The following is a 23,813-nucleotide window of genomic DNA, read 5'->3' on the forward strand; positions in this document are numbered from 1 at the left end:
CTTGAATCTCTCAATCTGCTCCACTACAGCCCCGTCGATGAGAATGAGGGCGTGCTCTGTCCTCCTTTTCCTATAGTCCACAATCATCTCCTTCGTCTTGATCAAGTTGAGGAAGAGGTTGTTGTCCTTGCACCACACTTTCAGGTCTCTGGCCTCCTCCCTATAGGCTGTCTCATCGTTGTTGGTGATCAGGCCTACCACTGTTGTCATCAGCAAACTTAATGATGGTGTTTGAGTCATGCAGTCATGAGTGAAAAGGGAGTACAGGAGGGGACTGAGCACGCACCCCTGAGGGGCCCTCGTGTTGAGGATCAGCGTTGCGGATGTGTTGTTACCTACCCTTACCACCTGGGGGCAGCCCATCAGGAAGTCGAGGATCCAGTTGCAGAGGAAGGTGTTTAGTCCTAGGGTCCTTAGCTTAGTTTTGAGCTTTGAGGCCACTATGGTGTTGAACGCTGAGCTGTAGTCAATGAATAGCATTCTCACGTAGGTGTTCCTTTTGTCCAGGTGGGAAAGGGCAGTGTGGAGTACAATAGAGATTGCATCTTCTGTGGATGTGGTATGTTGGTGTGGTATGCAAATTGGAGTAGGTCTAGGGTTTCTGGGATAATGGTGTTGATGTGAGCCATGACCAGCCTTTCAAAGCATTTCATGGCTACAGACATGAGTGCTACGGGTCGGTAGTAATTTAGGCAGGTTACCTTAGTGTTCTTGGGCACAGGGACTATGGTGGTCTCCTAGAAACATTTGGTATTACAGACTCAGACAGGGAGAGGTTGAAAATGTCAGTGAAGACACTTGCCAATTGGTCAGCGCATGCTTGGAGTACACGTCCTGGTAATCCACCTGGCTCTGCGGCCTTGTGAATGTTGACCTGTTTAAAGGTCTTACTCACATCGGCGGTGGAGAGCGTGATCACACAGTCGTCCGGAACAGCTGATGCTCTCATGCATGTTTAGGTGTTACTTGCCTCGAAGTGAGCATAGAAGTTATTTAGCTCGTCTGGTAGGCTCATGTCACTGGGCAGCTCTCAGCTTGCTTCCTTTTGTATTCTGTAATAGTTTGCAAGCCTTTCCTCATCTGACGAACGTCGTAGCCGGTATAGTATGATTCGATCTTAGTTCTGTATTGACGCTTTCCCGCTTGGATGGTTCGTCAGAGGGCATAAAGGGATTTCTTATAAGCTTCCGGGTTAGAGTCCCGCTGCTTGAAAGCGGCAGTTCTACCCTGGTTAATCTTAAGATTGGGAGAGGAGAAGCTGATCCTCAGTCTGTACCTAAGGGAAACTTGTGAAATACTATGTGTAGAAAAGGAAAAGAGAATTTATGTTTTTTGTAGAGCTAGTAAACAACACAGTGATGACCATGGAACAGTGATGCTAATATTCTAATGATGACCATGGAACAGTGATGCTAATATTCTAATGATGACCATGGAACAGTGATGCTAATGTTCTAATGATGACCATAGAACAGTGATGCTAATATTCTGATGATGACCATGGAACAGTGATGCTACTATTCTGATGATGACCATGGAACAGTGATGCTAATGTTCTAATGATGACCATGGAACAGTGATGCTAATATTCTAACGATGACCATGGAAGAGTGATGCTAATATCCTAATGATTACCATGGAACAGTGATGCTAATATTCTAACGATGACCATGAGACAGTGATGCTAATATTCTAATGATGACCATGGAACAGTGATGCTAATATTCTGATGATGACCATAGAACAGTGATGCTAATATTTTAATGATGACCATGGAACAGTGATGCTAATATTCTAATGATGACCATAGGACAGTGATGCTAATATTCTAATGATGACCATGAGACAGTGATGCTAATATTCTGATGATGACCATGGAATAGTGATGCTAATATTCTAATGATGACCAATGAACAGTGATGCTAATAATCTAACGATGACCATGGAACAGTGATGCTAATATTCTAATGATGACCATAGGACAGTGATGCTAATATTCTAATGATGACCATGAGACAGTGATGCTAATATTCTAATGCATTTTAATTTAAGTTGATTTAACGATGTGGCTAAACAAATTTTGAAAGATCTGAAGTTGTTTTTTTGTATATAGTTAATATTATGTTCCTGGGCAGTTTTATAGTAAAGTGTTTAAATTATTTTCAATTCCATCTAAATCTGTAAGTTCATAGACATGCAGTAAAACAGACGTGTTTAGAAAGAGTCCATTCACTGTGCAAGGTGTTTTTATTTCTCTGGAGCTCTCTCTGGTCGTCGAGTCCTTCCAAAAGACTAATTAAAACAACATGCATTTGGAAAAACCTGGCTCAAACATTCAATTCTTATGGAATGTCTTACAGTGCACCCCAACAGTCTCTCTGTCTCGCTCTTTATTCTCTCTCTCTTTATTTTCTCGCTCTCTCTCCACCCTCGCTCTCTTTCTAATGCATTACCCAACAACCTTAAGTCAAGCACCGCATGTCCACAGGGGATAACTGTGGACATGCGGTGAGGTAGTCTGTTTGCTGGACTTCACAACCTCCACAGTCTCCACATCAAGGGACACTCTCTTAGTTGGAACCGACTGGGTCTCTGATGCTGTGCTGCTTTCCTGTGGTTCAGGCACTGCAAGAAGTAAAACCTCACTGACCGGGGTCGGCTATTTCGAAAGCAGCCAATTTGGGCATCAAAAGTCATTTTCAGAGAAGTGAAGAGAAGTGTGTGTTCACTTTGCCTGCCTGCTACATTTTAATGGTTTGTTTGCTCCTCTTTAAATTAAAAATATATATATGTTAGGTTAGAGACATGGTTTGAATTATGGGTTTGAATAAAGGTAGTGATTTAAAGGGAACAGTCAGAGTGGGAATTGAACCCATCAACCTGCGTTTACAGGTCTAGGCATGTTGGTGGAGACTTTGGTATGCTTACTTTCAATGGAAGTGATAGGGGCAAGTGATAGGGAACCATCTAACATCAAGTTGTCCTGAACTTCCTCTTAAATTAATTCTACATCCTGCTTGTTCCAGCAATGAAAGACTCTACCAAGAGGTCCATCAACAGCGACTGGAAGATCGAGCTTCCTGGAGAGTTCCAGCTGGCCGGCACTACAGTGCGCTACGTCCGGAGAGGACTCTGGGAGAAAATGTCCGCCAAGGGACCCACCAAGACCCCGCTGTACCTCATGGTAAACCAATCATGTAGAGAGAGAGAGAGAGAGAGAGAGAGAGTGTGTGTGTGTGTGTGTGTGTGTGTGTGTGTGTATCCCTATCATGCGAATGCATGTTGAGCTGATGCATTTAACCTCCTCAGTCTACTCCACATGATGACAGAGATCAGAGAGGGACAGATAAAGAACATGGAAATTGGGCTTCAAAGGGAGGAAGTTGTTGTTAGTTTAAATGTAATCTTTATTTAACTAGGCAAGTCAGTTAAGAACACATTCTTATTTACAATGACAGCCTACCAGGGAATGCTCTAACTACTAGGCTACCTGCCACCCCAAATGGCCCTCTGGAGGCATCATGTGATACAGATGTAGTATCTTAATTAGAGCCAGTTTGCTACAGTAGGGAAATAATCCTACAGCAACAGGAAATGTCAGTTATTATGTGGATTATACACTGCTCAAAAAAATAAAGGGAACACTTAAACAACATAATGTAACTCCAAGTCAATCACATTCTGTGAACTCAAAACTGTCCACTTAGGACGCAACACTGATTGACAATACATTTCACATGCTGTTGTGCAAATGGAATAGACAACAGGTGGAAATTATAGGCAATTAGCAAGACACCCCCAATAAAGGAGTGGTTCTGCAGGTGGGGACCACAGACCACTTCTCAGTTCCTATGCTTCCTGGCTGATGTTTTGGTCACTTTTGAATGCTGGCGGTGCATTCAGTCTAGTGGTAGCATGAGACGGAGTCTACAACCCACACAAGTGGCTCAGGTAGTGCAGCTCATCCAGGATGGCACATCAATGCGAGCTGTGGCAAGAAGGTTTGCTGTGTCTGTCAGCGTAGTGTCCAGAGCATGGAGGCGCTACCAAGAGACAGGCCAGTACATCAGGAGACGTGGAGGAGGCCGTAGGAGGGCAACAACCCAGCAGCAGGACCGCTACCTCCGCCTTTGTGCAAGGAGGAGCAGGAGGAGCACTGCCAGAGCCCTGCAAAATGACCTCCAGCAGGCCACAAATGTGTATGTGTCTGCTCAAACGGTCAGAAACAGACTCCATGAGGGTGGTATGAGGGCCCGACGTCCACAGGTGGGGGTTGTGCTTACAGCCCAACACCGTTCAGGACGTTTTTCATTTGTCAGAGAACACCAAGATTGGCAAATTCGCCACTGGCGCCCTGTGCTCTTCACAGATGAAAGCAGGTTCACACTGAGCACATGTGACAGACGTGACAGTCTGGAGACGCCGTGGAGAACGTTCGGCTGCCTGCAACATCCTCCAGCATGACCGGTTTGGCGGTGGGTCAGTCATGGTGTGGGGTGGCATTTCTTTGGGGGGCCGCACAGCCCTCCATGTGCTCGCCAGAGGTAGCCTGACTGCCATTAGGTACCGAGATGAGATCCTCAGACCCCTTGTGAGACCATATGCTGGTGCGGTTGGCCCTGGGTTCCTCCTAATGCAAGACAATGCTAGACCTCATGTGGCTGGAGTGTGTCAGCAGTTCCTGCAAGAGGAAGGCATTGATGCTATGGACTAGGCCGCCCGTTCCCCAGTCCTGAATCCAATTGAGCACATCTGGGATATCATGTCTCGCTCCATCCACCAACGCCTGTCCAGGAGTTGGCGGATGCTTTAGTCCAGGTCTGGGAGGAGATCCCTCAGGAGACCATCCGCCACCTCATCAGGAGCATGGCAAAGGCGTTGTAGGGAGGTCATACAGGCACGTGGAGGCCACACACACTACTGAGCCTCATTTTGACTTGTTTTCAGGACATTACATCAAAGTTCGATCAGCCTGTAGTGTGGTTTTCCACTTTAATTTTGAGTGTGACTCCAAATCCAGACCCTCCATGGGTTGATACATTTGATTTCCATTGATAATTTTTGTGTGATTTTGTTGTCAGCACATTCAACTATGTAAAGAAAAAAGTATTTAATAAGAATATTTTATTTATTCAGATCTAGGATATGTTATTTTAGTGTTCCCTTTATTTTTTTTGAGCAGTGTATAAAAACATTTGTAGGGATTGATACATTTTTGGTAAGGGAAAATCAAGTCTGAAATATCAAAGTGGAAATGTTCAAACTTCAGATGCCCTTTTAAACCTTAACCTTTCTAGGGCTAGCGGAGCCCCTTGACAACATTCCGCTGAAAAGGCAGTGCGCGAAATTCAAAAATATTTTGTAGAAATATGTAACTTTCACACATTAACAAGTCCAGTACATAGCCAAGTCCAAAAAACACACAGCCATTTATCCAGCCAAAGATAGCCAAAGATAGAGTCACAAAAAGCAGAAATATAGATAGAATGAATCACTAACCTTTGATGACCTTCATCAGATGACACTCATAGGACATCATGTTACCCAATACATGTATGTTTTGTTCGATAATGTGCATATTTATATGCAAAAATCTCAGTTTACATTGGTGCATTATGTGCAGTAATGTCCGGTGACACATGACGGGGCCTCCCGGGTGGCGCAGTGGTCTAGGGCACTGCTAGCTGTGCCACCACAGACTCTGGGTTCACAGCCGGGCGCGACCGGGAGGTCCGTGGGGCGGCGCACAATTGGCCTAGCGTCGTCCGGGTTAGGTAGGGTTTGGCCGGTAGGGATATCATTGTCTCATCGCGCACCAGCACAGTGCACGCTAACCAGGTCACCAGGTGCACGGTGTTTCCTCTGACACATTGGTGCGGCTGGCTTCCGGGTTGGATGCGCGCTGTGTTAAAGAAACAGTTCGGCTTGGTTGGGTTGTGTTTCGGAGGGCGCATGGCTTTCGAAATTGTAAAAAATAATAAGAAGAAGAATTTAAAAATAAATTTAAAAACATCTGTTGATTTTGCAGAAATACTCATAATAAACATTGATAAAAGATACAACTGTTATTCACAGAATTAAAGATAGACTTCTCCTTAACCTCTAGTGACACCCCATCCCGTGAACCGGACCGTTGGCATTATCTGACACTAATTAGCATAACGCACGTTTTGTTGGTTGTTTTGTCATAGTTGTGTCTAGGGGGGCATATTTGGGAGGAAATACTATCAGCTCCAGCTCAGTTTGTCCCCCTATGTGCTGAGGGTGTCAGGTTCTTGTCCAGTTCTGGCATTTAGGTCGCCACAGACTAGTACATGTCCCTGGGCCTGGAAGTAGTTGATCTCTCCCTCTAGGATGGAGAAGCTGTCATCGTTAAAGTATGGGGATTCTATTGGGGGATATAGATAGCACACATGAGGACATTTTTCTGTGTTGAGATAATTTCCTTATTAATTTATAGCCAGATGTAAAATGTTCCTGTTTTGACTAATTTAATAGTTGGTTAGGTCTGTTCTATATCGAATTAGCATACCTCCTGAGTCTCTTCCCTGTTTCACACCTGGTAGTTTGGTGGATGGGACTACCAGCTCTCTGTAAACTGGAGGGTAACCAGTGGGTCTGTCTCCTCTATACCATGTTTCTTGTAGGATGACAATGACTGTATTTCCAATTTCTTTGATGAAGTCTAAGTTCCTGTGCATTAGGCCAAGAGCAGATAACCTTAGACCTTGTATATTCCAGGATGAAATAGTGAAAGCTTTGTGTTCCATTGTCTAGTGTTGTTTTCAAGGGGTTTAGGCCCGGACCATTACAGTAGGTGTGAGCAGAGCATGTTGAGCATCTGATACATACTTCTTAGGTCGTAAGATGGGGCTTGGGCGGGTGTATTCATGGGGTTTGGGCCTGTTGCTCTGCTCAAGGCCTGGGCATATGTGTGGCTGTCATGTTGAGGTCTTTGCTGTGGGGGGGGGGGCATAGGTCTGATCTGGGGGGCCTATATACTGTAGGGTGTGGCCAGGCTTTGTTTGGCGGGGTCTCAGCTGGTTGGGTTTTGGCTGGTGATGCTGTTGTCTAGGTGTCGGTCCTCTTGGCGTGGGTTCTCTCAGTGCAGTTCCTTTGGGAGGGGGTCTTGCAGGTCTGGGAGGGTGTCTCACTGGTCTGGGCGGGGTGTCCGTTGCTCTGTTGCTCCTGTTTGAGGTTCTGGGGCTGCGGTTGAGGGTGACATCCTTCAGGGTCCTGGCAAAAGTTGGGATTTCTGCCTTGTAGAGGTGGACCTCTCTCTCGTTCCTTTACAAAGTATTTCAGGATGCTTGGGGGAGGCTGTATCTTCTGCTAGAGAGGGCAGGTTAAATGTACGTCTGTAATGTGGATCTGGATTGTGCATTGTACTGATAATGTGGTTGTGCTAAGGCTTGGTGCTATGGATTTAGAAGGGGGGGCTCTATATATTATGTCTCTCTCCTCACTCACTCTGTGTCTCTGTACATGACCCAGTCTCTCAACCCATCTCTATGGTATACACTATCAGGACATTGTGTCTGAACATAACAAGCCAGTGTTTCTAAACATAACTCCCTCTCCCCTAGGTGCTGTTGTTCCATGACCAGACCTATGGGATACACTATGAGTACACAGTGTCTCTGAATGTAACTGAACGTGATGATGTCAGTGAGGAGCAGAGAGCACCAGAGCACCTCTACCTTTGGACACACAGCTCCTGGCAAGACTGCAACGTACAGTGTGGAGGAGGTATGACTCACACATACTTACACACATCCCAAGGAGAGTCTTTGCAGGCTTTCTGATAGCTGTTGACCTTGGGTTCATGCATAGTGAACTTTCAGCCACCCCCTCCAGTTCCCCACACCCCCCTTCAGTTACCCCCTTCAGTTCCACCAGCCCCCTTCAGTAACCCCCAGCCCCTTCAGTACCCCCCACCCCCTTCAGTTACCCCCACCCCCTTCAGTTCCCCACCCCCTTCAGTTCCCATCCACCACTGCTGCTTCTATCCATTTCGGTTACATGTTAGATATGGGTCTCTAATCTTGACTGTGGAGCATCACGTCTGTGCTCCATGCTGATGCACTAATCTGGGGCTGGTTGCCCAGCGCAGAGGATCCGCCAGGATCCCTGGTTCCACAACAAACATCAAACACAGCTTGGCTGGATGGCTGCCTGGGGCAATGAGGGATGGGGAGAGGGCACATGGGCTGGGCTGTTGCTCTCACACACTCACATGAGAAAACACACATATATACTGTTGAGGCTAGTGAGGTTGGGTTAGTGGGTTACACCTGGTTGGTGAGGCTGGAGCCATTCGGCTGGGACTGAGGTAGAGAGGGTTGGGGCTTGAAGGCTGGGCTTAGAGGCTGTGTCGGAGGGTTAGTTGGATTTATTGTTGGGACTGAGGTAGTGGGATGGGGCTTGGAGGCTGGGCTTAGAGGCTGTGTTGGAGGGTTAGTTGGATTGATTGTTGGGACTGAGGTAGTGGGATGGGGCTTGGAGGCTGGGCTTAGAGGCTATGTCAGAGGGTTAGTTGGACAGACCGTTGGGACTGAGGTAGTGGGTTGGGTCTTGGAGACGTGTTAGAGGCTATGTCAGAGGGTTAGTTGGACAGACCGTTGGGACTGAGGTAGTGGGTTGGGTCTTGGAGACGTGTTAGAGGCTATGTCAGAGGGTTAGTTGGACAGACCATGGGGCCTGAGGTAGTGTGTTGGGTCTTGGAGACGTGTTAGAGGCTATGTCAGAGGGTTAGTTGGACAGACCGTTGGGACTGAGGTAGTGGGTTGGATCTTGGAGACGTGTTAGAGGCTATGTCAGATGGTTAGTTGGACAGGCCTTTGGGGCTTGGGGGAGACAAATAGGCCCAGTGTTGGTGAACTTCTAAACTCTGAACTAGAGCACACCAGACAGATAGAGCTGGCTCCCACTGTGGGACTCTCAACTGGGTTACCACGAACATACACGCAAACAAAGTTAAGCACGTGCATGTACACGTGCACTCTCATGCAGGCACACACACAGTGGACAGCACACTGCACACATACAGTACGCATCCCTAGTTTTGCATATTCAATTCTCAGTTCATTGCTGAGACTGCAAATATCTAGAGCTGATTCTGGTGATATTAAAAATAAACTTTGAGGAAAAAGCGTTCTTTTTATTAACTCAGAGCAACAGTATTTTACCATCATCTAGCAGTAGATGTGAAGTGGATGGATAGGTGGCTAGTTAATGTTGTTTTAACCCTTAAGAGTAGATTACCCTTTACTATAAATTCAACGGATGTTGTATCTCAACCAGTGGAAAACAAGGCTGCAAAAATATATTACAATTATCAGTAGGTTGTACTTCAATTTGCTTTTGCACTCATCTCAACACTATTACATCAATGACATGATTTTTAAAAGTTGATTACTTTGTAAAACTATTTAGTTATGAACGATAGTAAATCCATCCAATTATGAACTGAAGTAACTCTCGAAGCAAGTCTGGTAATAATTCGAGTGAAAACAGCACCATGAGATCAGCGGCTTTATCGCTATCCAGTGACTGATTAGCTATAATGCGTTGTTCAGTCTGAATCATCGATAACATATGTCATTTAGCTGTGATAGGTGTTTCAACCTTGGCTGGTGAGAGGGTGTGTGCAGGTTTAGGTTACCACTTTAGTTTATTTGTCTGTTCACTCGTTTGGAGTGCTTTAACAATGTCAAGGTTGAAGCTTATTGTAGCCAGCTAGTGGTTAGCTTATTGTATCCAGCTAGTGGTTAGCTTATTGTAGCCAGCTGGCGGTTAGTTTGTTGTAGCCAGCTAGTGGTTAGTTTATTGTAGCCAGCTGGCGGTTAGTTTGTTGTAGCCAGCTAGCGGTTCGTTTGTTGTAGCCAGCTAGCGGTTAGTTTGTTATAGCCAGCTGGCGGTTAGTTTGTTGTAGCCAGCTAGCGGTTAGTTTGTTATAGCCAGCTAGCGGTTAGTTTGTTGTAGCCAGCTAGCGGTTCGTTTGTTGTAGCCAGCTGGCGGTTAGTTTGTTGTAGCCAGATAGCGGTTAGTTTGTTGTAGCCAGCTAGCAGTTAGTTTGTTGTAGCCAGCTAGCAGTTAGTTTGTTGTAGCCAGCTAGCGGTTCGTTTGTTGTAGCCAGCTGGCGGTTAGTTTGTTGTAGCCAGATATCGGTTAGTTTGTTGTAGCCAGCTAGCAGTTAGTTTGTTGTAGCCAGCTAGCGGTTAGTTTGTTGTAGCCAGCTAGCAGTTTGTATTTAAAGCCAACTAGCAGTTCGTTTTTGTAGCCAGCTAGCGATTAGTTGGTTGTAGAGAGCTTGCGGTTAGTTTATTGTAGCCAGCTAGTGGTGAGTTTGTTGTAGCCAGCTAGCGGTTAGTTTATTGTAGCCAGCTAGTGGTGAGTTTGTTGTAGCCAGCTAGCGGTTAGTTTATTGTAGCCAGCTAGTGGTGAGTTTGTTGTAGCCAGCTAGCGGTTAGTTTATTGTAGCCAGCTAGTGGTGAGTTTGTTGTAGCCAGCTTAGCCAGCGGTTAGTTTATTGTAGCCAGCTAGTGGTGAGTTTGTTGTAGCCAACTAGTGGTGAGTTTGTTGTAGCCAGCTAGTGGAGAGTTTGTTGTAGCCAGCTAGCGGTTAGTTTGTTGTAGCCAGCTAGCGGTTAGTTTGTTGTAGCCAGCTAGCGGTTAGTTTGTTGTAGCCAGCTAGCAGTTAGTTTGTTGTAGCCAGCTAGCAGTTAGTTTGTTGTAGCCAGCTAGCAGTTAGTTTGTTGTAGCCAGCTAGGGGTTAGTTTGTTGTAGCCAGCTAGGGGTTCGTTTGTTGTAGCCAGCTAGCGGTTAGTTTGTTGTGGGCAGCCAGCTGTCTGATGACTTAAAGGGTTTTACCAAATTTGATCAGTGTTATTTCCTGAAAGTCGCTAGTTGAAAATACAATCTGTGGGGTCGTGTACTGTAGGTCACTTTGGATAAAAGCGCCTGCGAAATGGCATATATCAGGGGTCGGCAACAGGCCTGCAAGTGTTTTTCCCCAAGTATTCCCACAAACAAAAGAGACATACAGTATGTGATGGTGTCTCAATGTTATCAAGGTATGGAAATTAATATTATTTTTTAAATACAACCTCTTTTTGAGCTTAGTTGCGGTCAATTTGCAGTGTACAAATGACTAGGATTATGTTACGCCCCCCCGACAAACCACTTAGACAAAAATCATCCCGTGGCTGAATCTAGTTGCCTACATTTCATTTACATTTCAGCCATTTATCAGACACTCTTATCCAGAGCAACTTACAGTAGTGAGGACAGACTTTTTTGTACTGGTCCCACGTGGGAGTCAAACCCTCAACACTGACGTTGCAAACACCATGTACTACCAACTGAGCCACTGGGGACCCTGTAGCCCTGTAAACACCATGTACTACCAACTGAGCCACTGAGGACCCTATACTCCTGTAAACACCATGTACTACCAACTGAGTCACTGAGGACCCTATACTCCTGTAAACACCATGTACTACCAACTGAGCCACTGAGCCAGGACCCTATACTCCTGTAAACACCATGTACTACCAACTGAGCCACTAGGGGACCCTATACTCCTGTAAACACCATGTACTACCAACTGAGCCACTAGGACCCTATACTCCTGTAAACACCATGTACTACCAACTGAGCCACTGAGGACCCTATACTCCTGTAAACACCATGTACTACCAACTGAGCCACTAGAGACCCTATACTCCTGTAAACACCATGTACTACCAACTGAGCCACTGAGGACCCTATACTCCTGTAAACACCATGTACTACCAACTGAGCCACTGAGGACCCTATACTCCTGTAAACACCATGTACTACCAACTGAGCCACTAGAGACCCTATACTCCTGTAAACACCATGTACTACCAACTGAGCCACTGAGGACCCTATACTCCTGTAAACACCATGTACTACCAACTGAGCCACTGAGGACCCTATACTCCTGTAAACACCATGTACTACCAACTGAGCCACTGAGGACCCTATACTCCTGTAAACACCATGTACTACCAACTGAGCCACTGAGGACCCTATACTCCTGTAAACACCATGTACTAACTGAGCCACTGAGGACCCTATACTCCTGTAAACACCATGTACTACCAACTGAGCCACTGGAGACCCTATACTCCTGTAAACCACCAACTGAGCCACTAGAGACCTGTAAACACCAAACTGAGCCTGAGCCATGTACTACCAACTGAGAGACCCTATACTCCTGTAAACACCATGTACTACCAACTGAGCCACTAGGACCCTATACTCCTGTAAACACCATGTACTACCAACTGAGCCACTGAGGACCCTATACTCCTGTAAACACCATGTACTACCAACTGAGCCACTGAGACCCTATACTCCTGTAAACACCATGTACTACCAACTGAGCCACTGAGGACCCTATACTCCTGTAAACACCATGTACTACCAGCCACTGAGGACCCTATACTCCTGTAAACACCATGTACTACCAACTGAGCCACTGAGGACCCTATACTCCTGTAAACACCATGTACTACCAACTGAGCCACTAAGACCCTATACTCCTGTAAACACCATGTACTACCAACTGAGCCACTGAGGACCCTATACTCCTGTAAACACCATGTACTACCAACTGAGCCACTGGGACCCTATACTCCTGTAAACACCATGTACTACCAACTGAGCCACTACTACCCTGTAGAGAAACTCCTGTAAACACCATGTACTACCAACTGAGCCACTAGGACCCTATACTCCTGTAAACACCATGTACTACCAACTGAGCCACTAGAGACCCTATACTCCTGTAAACACCATGTACTACCAACTGAGCCACTAGGACCCTATACTCCTGTAAACACCATGTACTACCAACTGAGCCACTAGAGGACCCTATACTCCTGTAAACACCATGTACTACCAACTGAGCCACTAGAGACCCTATACTCCTGTAAACACCTGTACTAAACACCATGTACTACCAACTGAGCCACTGAGGACCCTATACTCCTGTAAACACCATGTACTACCAACTGAGCCACTGAGGACCCTATACTCCTGTAAACACCATGTACTACCAACTGAGCCACTGAGGACCCTATACTCCTGTAAACACCATGTACTACCAACTGAGCCACTGAGGACCCTATACTCCTGTAAACACCATGTACTACCAACTGAGCCACTGAGGACCCTATACTCCTGTAAACACCATGTACTACCAACTGAGACCCACTCCTGTAAACACCATGTACTACCAGGACCCTATACTCCTGTAAACACCATGTACTACCAACTGAGCCACACCCTACTCCTGTAAACACCATGAGCCCCTATACTCCTGTAAACACCATGTACTACCAACTGAGCCACTATGTACCCTACCTGTAAACACCATGTACTACCAACTGAGCCACTGAGGACCCTATACTCCTGTAAACACCATGTACTACCAACTGAGCCACTAGAGACCCTATACTCCTGTAAACACCATGTACTACCAACTGTAAAGCCACTGAGGACCCTATACTCCTGTAAACACCATGTACTACCTGTAAACACCATGTACTACCAACTGAGCCACTGCCACTGAGGACCCTATACTCCTGTAAACACCATGTACTACCAACTGAGCCACTGAGGACCCTATACTCCTGTAAACACCATGTACTACCAACTGAGCCACTAGGACCCTATACTCCTGTAAACACCATGTACTACCAACTGAGCCACTGAGGACCCTATACTCCTGTAAACACCATGTACTACCAACTGAGCCACTAGAGACCCTATACTCCTGTAAACACCATGTACTACCAACTGAGCCACTGAGACCCTATACTCCTGTAAACACCATGTACTACCAACTGAGCCCTAGGACCCTATACTCCTGTAAACACCATGTACTACCAACTGAGCCACTGAGACCCTGACCCTATACTCCTGTAAACACCATGTACTACCAACTGAGCCATACTCCTGTAAACACCATGTACTACCAACTGAGCCACTAGAGACCCTATACTCCTGTAAACACCATGTACTACCAACTGAGCCACTAGAGACCCTATACTCCTGTAAACACCATGTACTACCAACTGAGCCACTAGGGACCCTAGTAAACACCATGACCCTGAGCCACTACCCTCCTGTAAACACCATGTACTACCAACTGAGCCACTGAGGACCCTATACTCCTGTAAACACCATGTACTACCAACTGAGCCACTAGAGGACCCTATACTCCTGTAAACACCATGTACTACCAACTGAGCCACTAGAGACCCTATACTCCTGTAAACACCATGTACTACCAACTGAGCCACTAGAGACCCTATACTCCTGTAAACACCATGTACTACCAACTGAGCCACTAGAGACCCTATACTCCTGTAAACACCATGTACTACCAACTGAGCCACTGAGGACCCTATACTCCTGTAAACACCATGTACTACCAACTGAGCCATGTACTACCAACTGAGCCACTGAGGACCCTATACTCCTGTAAACACCATGTACTACCAACTGAGCCACTGAGGACCCTATACTCCTGTAAACACCATGTACTACCAACTGAGCCACTGAGGACCCTATACTCCTGTAAACACCATGTACTACCAACTGAGCCACTAGAGACCCTATACTCCTGTAAACACCATGTACTACCAACTGAGCCACTAGAGGACCCTATACTCCTGTAAACACCATGACCCTGAGCCACTAGAGACCCTACTCCTGTAAACACCATGTACTACCAACTGAGCCACTGAGGACCCTATACTCCTGTAAACACCATGTACTACCAACTGAGCCACTGAGGACCCTATACTCCTGTAAACACCATGTACTACCAACTGAGCCACTGGGGACCCTATACTCCTGTAAACACCATGTACTACCAACTGAGCCACTGGGGACCCTATACTCCTGTAAACACCATGTACTACCAACTGAGCCACTAGAGACCCTATACTCCTGTAAACACCATGTACTACCAACTGAGCCACTGAGGACCCTATACTCCTGTAAACACCATGTACTACCAACTGAGCCACTAGAGACCCTATACTCCTGTAAACACCATGTACTACCAACTGAGCCACTGGGGACCCTATACTCCTGTAAACACCATGTACTACCAACTGAGCCACTACCAACTGAGCCACTGGGGACCCTATACTCCTGTAAACACCATGTACTACCAACTGAGCCACTGAGGACCCTATACTCCTGTAAACACCATGTACTACCAACTGAGCCACTGAGGACCCTATACTCCTGTAAACACCATGTACTACCAACTGAGCCACTGAGGACCCTATACTCCTGTAAACACCATGTACTACCAACTGAGCCACTAGAGACCCTATACTCCTGTAAACACCATGTACTACCAACTGAGCCACTGGGGACCCTATACTCCTGACAAATATTATGTGCGTAAACCTATTTAGCATAGAGTTCGACTTGACATTTTGTTGCCCACTTTTGGAGCGATTCAAAAAATGAGGAAAACCCAAAGTCCTCATAGGAGAGTCCGCGCCTCACTGTGTGTGTGGAACAAATCTCTGTTTCCTTGGTAACCAGAATTCATTATTACTCTTCCAGTATCTTTCGGTTTTTAGAGTAAATATGACTAGTCTTCCCTCCAAATGAATTCTGCCGACACTGTCGCTCTGAGAAGAACACTAATGTCACGATCGTTGTTGTGATCATACTCAGACCAAAGCGCAGCGTGGAATCGGTTCGACATCTTTTTATTTTAAGGAGAACCGAACAACTAAACAATAAAGAATAACCGATACGTGACGTTCTGTAGAGCTCACAGGCCTCAACACAAAAACAAGATCCCACAAAAACCCAGTGGGAAAAGCTGCCTAAATATGATCCCCAATCAGAGACAACGATAGACAGCTGCCTCTGATTGGGAACCATAACAGGCCAACATAGAAATACAAAAACTAGAGTGCCCAACCTAGTCACCTAACCAAATGAGAGAATAAAAGGCTCTCTAAGGTCAGGCCTTGACAACTAAGGATGGGATGGGGGTTGGCATTTTCGTCAGGGAGCCTGTACACTGTGTTCATAAAACATTTCCCATCACAAGATTTTGGGACGATGTAGGAACATGAAACCTGTGACATAAATATTGTATATTGTAGTGGGAAGCTAGATTTAGTCATGTCTGAGCCATATAGTAGAAACCCATGAGCACATAACACAATATAACACAAACACACTGGTCCTTATATAGTGCACAACTTCTGGCCAGAGGGAGGGAGAAAGGATTGATTTTCATAAAGTTGGAACAAAGCCCAGATCTCGGGCCCTGCACACACACACGCACACGCACACAGTAGTCGGGGCCTTACCCAGCAAGTGGTGGTTTGGATAGGGGCCAGCACAGCTCCAAATATAGGACTTCAGTCCTCTGATTTAGTGTTAATTAACTGAGTTTTATTGTGTAATTACCTTCGCATTAGACCAGGTTATGATGTAGTTCACTGGAAGGTTATGCCGGTGGAGACAGAGGCTTGAACTCCATGTGTTTTGTGTGTGTGAAACAGTTTGACGTTTTTTTGAGACAGCATCTCTCACTCTCACACTCTCACACACACACACACACACACTCACTCACTCACTCTCTCTCTCTCTCTCTTTTTTTTGTCACTCTCTCTTTCGCTGTAATTTGTTTGTGTTTGTATACCTCAGATTATAACGGTGTGTGTGTGTTTCCAGGTGAGAGGAGAACAGTGGTGTCCTGTATGAGGCTGGTCAATAAAAGCATGACTCTGGTGAATGACAGCCTCTGCCAACCAGAGAACAGGCCGTTACCCCAAGTACGACGCTGCAACTCACACCCCTGCCAGTACAGGTGAGACACACACACACACACACACACACACACACACACACACACACACACACACACACACACACACACACACACACAAGCAGTTACACACACACACTGTATCAGGAATAGTTGAATGAGAAACAGGATGATGAAAAGAGTGCATCATCCTGTTTCTGAGTGATTATAAAAAGAACAGCTCCATTGAGTTGAATTGGCTGTAGAAGGAGGATCCAGAATACTGTGCAGTGAAGTGCCTGTCAGCGTGCACAGTGGGATTGTTTCATGTCCTACTCAGGCAGAGTTTTACATTAGAGGAACTTGCAGCAAGGAATGTTTCTGAGCTGTACTGCTGATGCATTTAAACCAGACCACTGATCTCTCTGTTCAAAGATACGGGGCTGTATCTCAAATGGCACCCTACTCCCTATATAGTGCACTACTTCTATAGGGCACTTGTCAAATTAGTGCACTATATAGGGAATAGGGTGCGAGATGTGCGTGGTTTAAAGTGCCTTATTACCTTATCCACATAAAAGGCAGAGTGCCGTCTGGCCTATTGAACCGGCCTCACACTGACTCCCACTAATGTACTTGTATATCACTCAAACTTCAGGGTAGAGACTTCTGTTGTCGCTTTGAACTAGTTCACCTGATTCACCGAAACATGGTCTTGATAAGTTGTTGACAAGTTGAATCAGGTGTGCTAGCTCAGGAATGGTTCAAATACATGGAACGACTGGAGTTCCCCAGGAGAGCCATTCCACTTCCTCCCGCTTCAGCTCACACTGAGACAAGCAACTGGGACCTCTGCCTCACAGATTCATGTGACTGCCCTCCTGAAATGTTTTTAGTCAGTTGTGCCACCAAAAAGCTGGCTATTAGTCAATGTGAGTGGGAACATTTCAGGCTGAGGAGTGAGGCTACAAATCCCCTTATGTTACACTCACTGAACTGTGGTTTCACTCTGTCTAGATTTTAGCCTCTAGAGTCTAGATTCTAAAGATTCTAGAATTCTATTTTCTAGCTGGTAAGTTGAGCACGGGGTTCCGTATTTCTGTTCATTTAACTTTATTTAAATTGAAAAATATTCCTTTCAAATCATTTTTGAGTGTTTTCTGTGAATACGGTGCTGACTTTATACGACAGCCCCCATAGACATTGTATATATGTTTGGGCAACAGAAAAAGGACCTGCCCCACTATATTCCCTATAGTGTACTACATGTGACCCAGGCCCGGTCAAAAGTAGTGCACTATACTGTATCGGGAGTAGGGTGCTGTTTGGGACGTAGACAAAGACTCCCTGTATTTGGACCCAGCCCAGTTCTACGTTTCTAAGACATACATTGATGTGGATATATTTTGCAGTCTCTTAGCCTCTTTCCCCTTTGCATCCATTCAGTGGATCAGTCAGCTACATCTCTACCATATAGGCAGGACTTGTTAGGTACAGACAAATATTGAATGGAAGTGGACTGTATTAGGACGTTTCTGTAAAGAAAGGAAGAGGAGGAGGGATAAAAGACATGGACATGGAAGCAGAACACACACGCATTCACACACATACACAGAAAGACAGACAGAGAGACAGGCGGACAGACAGAGAGACAGACAGAGAGAGAGACAGAGACAGACAGATGGACAGACAGACTGGGACCTCTCCATCTAGTTTATTACTACATCACCTGGAAAATAGAGGCCCAGTTTTCCAGAGGCCCCAGGTGCTTGGCTGTAACTCTTTATGACCTAATTTCACCAGGCCTGGTGCTGTAAACCCCAAGCCCCAAACTCTGTCACATCTACAGGGTAATGTTCATCAGGCACCAATTGGAAGAAGATGCTCTGAAACTGGGGAGGGACTACCTGGACTTGGTCCAATAAGGAAGGTTCTTTTTCCTTTTCTGTTTGAAAACGTTTTGCTACGATGTGCCCTACTGATCAGGACCCAGTCGATTAGTCAACACTACTTCATTGGCGACATCGTAGCGTACAAAGGACGCTTGGTGCTTTTTAATACTGGGAGGATAGTGTGTTGGTACTGTTTATTGTTTAGAATGAGAATGTAAGCGTATTTCAATTTCTCAGTTTCTGTCTTTGTTTTGTGTTGCATAGTGAACCACTCTTGTTTAACACAGAGAACACTTAAAGGTCCAATGCAGCTGTTTTTATCTCAACATCAATCATTTGGGTGACAATTAAGTACCTTAATGTGATTGTTTTCAATTAAAATGGCAAAAATGGCTTATTAGCACAGAGCAATTACTCAAGCAAGAATTTTGTAGGACTGTAGGACTGAGTGGGGAGTGGGAAACTGAGAACTAGCTGTTATCGGAAGAGAGGTTTGGAACTCTTTTTCTTCTTCTTAACTCATTTACTGCCTGGTGTACGGGAGTTGAGCGATGAGACAAGATAACAACTGGATACCACGAAATTGGGGAGAAAAGGGGGTAAAATTTTAAATGAAATAAAACATAAAAACATAGTGAAATGACATTCTTGGCTGCACTGGGCCATTAAATGTTTACTGATTGATTAAAAGAGATGGTGCTTATTTCTACACTTTCATTTCTACATATCTGCCAACATTAACCTGTTGATAATTTTACTCTAATCAATTTAATCAGAAAATACTTTAATGGCATGGAATGGGTTATCACATTACCAAAGCAAATATTTAGAAATATATTAAAAACATACACATGATAACACACACATGATAACACACACAGATTTTGTATTGTAGATACACTGCCGGTCAAAAGTTTTAGAACACCTACTCATTCAAGGGTTTCTTTATTTTTTACTGTTTTCTACATTGTAGAATAGTGAAGACATCAAAACTATGAAATAACACATATGGTATCATGTAGTAACCAAAAAAGTGTTAAACAAATTCAAATATATTTCAAGTAGCCTTTGCTTTGATGACAACTTTGCACACTCTTGGCATTCTCTCAACCAACTTCACCTGGAATGCTTTTACAACTGTCTTGAAGGAGTTCCCACATATCCTGAGCACTTGTTGGCTGCTTTTCCTTCACTCTGCGGTCCGAATCATCCCAAACCATCTCAATTTGTTTCAGGTAGAGGGATTGTGGAGGCCACGTCATCTGATGGAGCACTCCATCACTCTCCTCCTTGGTAAAATAGCCCTTACACAGCCTGGAGGTTTGTTGGATCATTGTCCTGTTGAAAAACAAATGATAATCCCACTAAGCCCACACAGATGGGATGGTGTATCGCTGCGGAATGCTGTGGTAGCCATGCTGGTGATGTGTGCCTTTAATTCTAAATAAATCACAGACAGTGTCACCAGCAAAGCACCCCCACACCATAACACCTCCTCCTCCATGCTTTACGGTGGGAAATACACATGCAGAGATCATCCGTTCACCCTCACCAACAATCTCAAATTTGGACTCCAGACCAAGGGACAGATTTTCACCAGTCTATTGTCCATTGCTCGTGTTTCTTGGCCCAAGCAAGTCTCTTCTTCTTATTGGTGTCCTTTGGTAGTGGTTTCTTCGTCATTTCGCTTTGCTTATTACAGCTGTTCTTGCAATAATATGGACTTTTTAACAAATAAGGATATCTTCTGTATACCCCCCTTGTCACAACACAACTGATTGGCTCAAACCTAGGTGTCTGGCTAGACTGTAAACTCTCCTTCCAGACTCATATCAAACATCTCCAATCGAAAATCAAATCAAGAGTCGGCTTTCTATTCCGCAACAAAGCCTCCTTCACTCACGCCACCAAACTTACCCTAGTAAAACTGACTAGCCTACCGATCCTCGACTTCGGCGATGTCATCTACAAAATTGCTTCCAACACTCTACTCAGCAAACTGGATGCAGTTTATCACAGTGCCATCCGTTTTGTCACTAAAGCACCTTATACCACCCACCACTGCGACTTGTATGCTCTAGTCGGCTGGCCCTCGCTACATATTCGTCGCCAGACCCACTGGCTCCAGGTCATCTACAAGTCCATGCTAGGTAAAGCTCCGCCTTATCTCAGTTCACTGGTCACGATGGCAACACCCATCCGTAGCACGCGCTCCAGCAGGTGTATCTCACTGATCATCCCTAAAGCCAACACCTCATTTGGCCGCCTTTCATTCCAGTACTCTGCTGCCTGTGACTGGAACGAATTGCAAAAATCGCTGAAGTTGGAGACTTTTACCTCCCTCACCAACTTCAAACATCTGCTATCTGAGCAGCTAACCGATCGCTGCAGCTGTACATAGTCTATTGGTAAATAGCCACCCATTTTCACCTACCTCATCCCCATACTGTTTTTATTTATTTACTTTTCTGCTCTTTTGCACACCAATATCACCAATAATACCTGTACATGACCATCTGATCATTTATCACTCCAGTGTTAATCTGCAAAATTGTAATTATTTGCCTACCTCCTCATGCCTTTTGCACACAATGTATATAGACTCCCCTTTTTTTCCTACTGTGTTATTGACTTGTTAATTGTTTACTCCATGTGTAACTCTGTGTTGTCTGTTCACACTGCTATGCTTTATCTTGGCCAGGTCGCAGTTGCAAATGAGAACTTGTTCTCAACTAGCCTACCTGGTTAAATAAAGGTGTTCTCAACTAGCCTACCTGGTTAAATAAAGGTGTTCTCAACTAGCCTACCTGGTTAAATAAAGGTGTTCTCAACTAGCCTACCTGGTTAAATAAAGGTGTTCTCAACTAGCCTACCTGGTTAAATAAAGGTGTTCTCAACTAGCCTACCTGGTTAAATAAAGGTGTTCTCAACTAGCCTACCTGGTTAAATAAAGGTGTTCTCAACTAGCCTACCTGGTTAAATAAAGGTGTTCTCAACTAGCCTACCTGGTTAAATAAAGGTGTTCTCAACTAGCCTACCTGGTTAAATAAAGGTGTTCTCAACTAGCCTACCTGGTTAAATAAAGGTGAAATAAAAAAATAAAAATAAAAAAACACATTAATAAGAAAATAAATTCCACAAATTAACTTTTAGGAGGGCACATCTGTTCATTTAAATGCATTCCATGTGACTACCTCATGAAGCTGGTTGAGGGAATGCCAAGAGAGTGCAAAGCTGTCATCAAGGCAAAGTATGGCTATTTTAATAAACTCAAATATAAAATATATTTAGATTTGTTTCACACTTTTTTGGTTACTACTGTACATGATTCCATATTTCATCGTTTTGATGTCTTCACTATTATTCTATAATGTAGAAAATTGTAAAAAAATAAAGACAACTCTAGTAGGTGTTCTAAAACTTTGGACTGGTAGATATGTGGTAGTAGAGTAGTGGCCTCAGGGAACACACTTAATGTGTTGTGAAAAGTGTTATGAAGTGTAATGTCATATAACTACCTTAATGTTGCTGTACCCCAGGAAGAGTAGCTGGTGCCTTGGCAAGTACTAATGGGGATCCATAATAAACCCCAGGAAGAGTAGCTGGTGCCTTGGCAAGTACTAATGGGGATCCATAATAAACCCCAGGAAGAGTAGCTGGTGCCTTGGCAAGTACTAATGGGGATCCATAATAAACCCCAGGAAGAGTAGCTGGTGCCTTGGCAAGTACTAATGGGGATCCATAATAAACCCCAGGAAGAGTAGCTGCTGCCTTGGCAAGTACTAATGGGGATCCATAATAAACCCCAGGAAGAGTAGCTGGTGCCTTGGCAAGTACTAATGGGGATCCATAATAAACCCCAGGAAGAGTAGCTGCTGCCTTGGCAAGTACTAATGGGGATCCATAATAAACTCCAGGAAGAGTAGCTGCTGCCTTGGCAAGTACTAATGGGGATCCATAATAAACTCCAGGAAGAGTAGCTGCTGCCTTGGCAAGTACTAATGGGGATCCATAATAAACTCCAGGAAGAGTAGCTGGTGCCTTGGCAAGTACTAATGGGGATCCATAATAAACTCCAGGAAGAGTAGCTGCTGCCTTGGCAAGTACTAATGGGGATCCATAATAAACCCCAGGAAGAGTAGTTGGTGCCTTGGCAAGTACTAATGGGGATCCATAATAAACCCCAGGAAGAGTAGCTGCTGTCTTGGCAAGTACTAATGGGGATCCATGATAAACCCCAGGAAGAGTAGCTGGTGCCTTGGCAAGTACTAATGGGGATCCATGATAAACCCCAGGAAGAGTAGCTGCTGCCTTGGCAACTACTAATGGGGATCCATAATAAACCCCAGGAAGAGTAGCTGCTGTCTTGGCAAGTACTAATGGGGATCCATAATAAACCCCAGGAAGAGTAGCTGCTGCCTTGGCAACTACTAATGGGGATCCATAATAAACCCCAGGAAGAGTAGCTGCTGTCTTGGCAAGTACTAATGGGGATCCATAATAAACCCCAGGAAGAGTAGCTGCTGCCTTGGCAGGAACTAATGGGGATCCTTAATAAATACAAATGCAAATCATCTCTCTCTCACACTTTCCCTCTCTCTGCCTCTTTATCTTTCTCCCCCTCCCTCTCTCTCCTCTCCCCCTCTCCACATCTATCTCTCTCTCCAGGTGGGTGACAGGGGAGTGGGGCCAGTGCTCGGTGACGTGTGGGAAGGGTCTCCAGCTGCGTGAGGTGGGCTGTGTGTACCAGCTGCAGAACGGATCCCTTATCCACACACGGGACTTGTACTGCCAGGGGGGCAAACCCCCCGCCCTGCAGGGCTGCGAGGGACGCCACTGCCTCACTGCCTGGGAGGCCTCTGAGTGGTCCAAGGTCTGTTGTGGTGGGGGTGGGGTGTGTGCTTGTCTATGCGACTATTCGTGGATGTGTGTTTGAGTGTTTCCGCACATCTGTGTGTGTCCACGTGTTTATGCGAGTTCCCGTGTGAGTGAGACACAGAGAGAGAAATAGTAAACCACTTACTTTCCTCAAAGTTTGATGCAGAATCATGTAGGAGCAGCACTGCAGTAGTACTGCATAATATAGACATCTGTCAC

At 45.2% G+C, this 23,813-nt stretch overlaps 1 protein-coding gene across 1 annotated transcript in view; it reads left to right on the forward strand.

Moving 5' to 3' along the window:
- The window catches only part of adamts17 (ADAM metallopeptidase with thrombospondin type 1 motif, 17), a 199,274-nt gene that overhangs the window by 157,404 nt on the left and 18,057 nt on the right, over positions 1-23,813 (forward strand). The window contains 4 exon segments of the mRNA XM_042319042.1: positions 3,027-3,184; positions 7,587-7,749; positions 16,752-16,887; positions 23,385-23,589. Of these exon segments, the coding sequence (XP_042174976.1) occupies positions 3,027-3,184; positions 7,587-7,749; positions 16,752-16,887; positions 23,385-23,589 (662 nt within the window).

Source organism: Oncorhynchus tshawytscha, unplaced genomic scaffold, assembly GCF_018296145.1.
Source record: "Oncorhynchus tshawytscha isolate Ot180627B unplaced genomic scaffold, Otsh_v2.0 Un_contig_57_pilon_pilon, whole genome shotgun sequence".
Classification (NCBI taxonomy): Eukaryota; Metazoa; Chordata; class Actinopteri; order Salmoniformes; family Salmonidae; genus Oncorhynchus; species Oncorhynchus tshawytscha.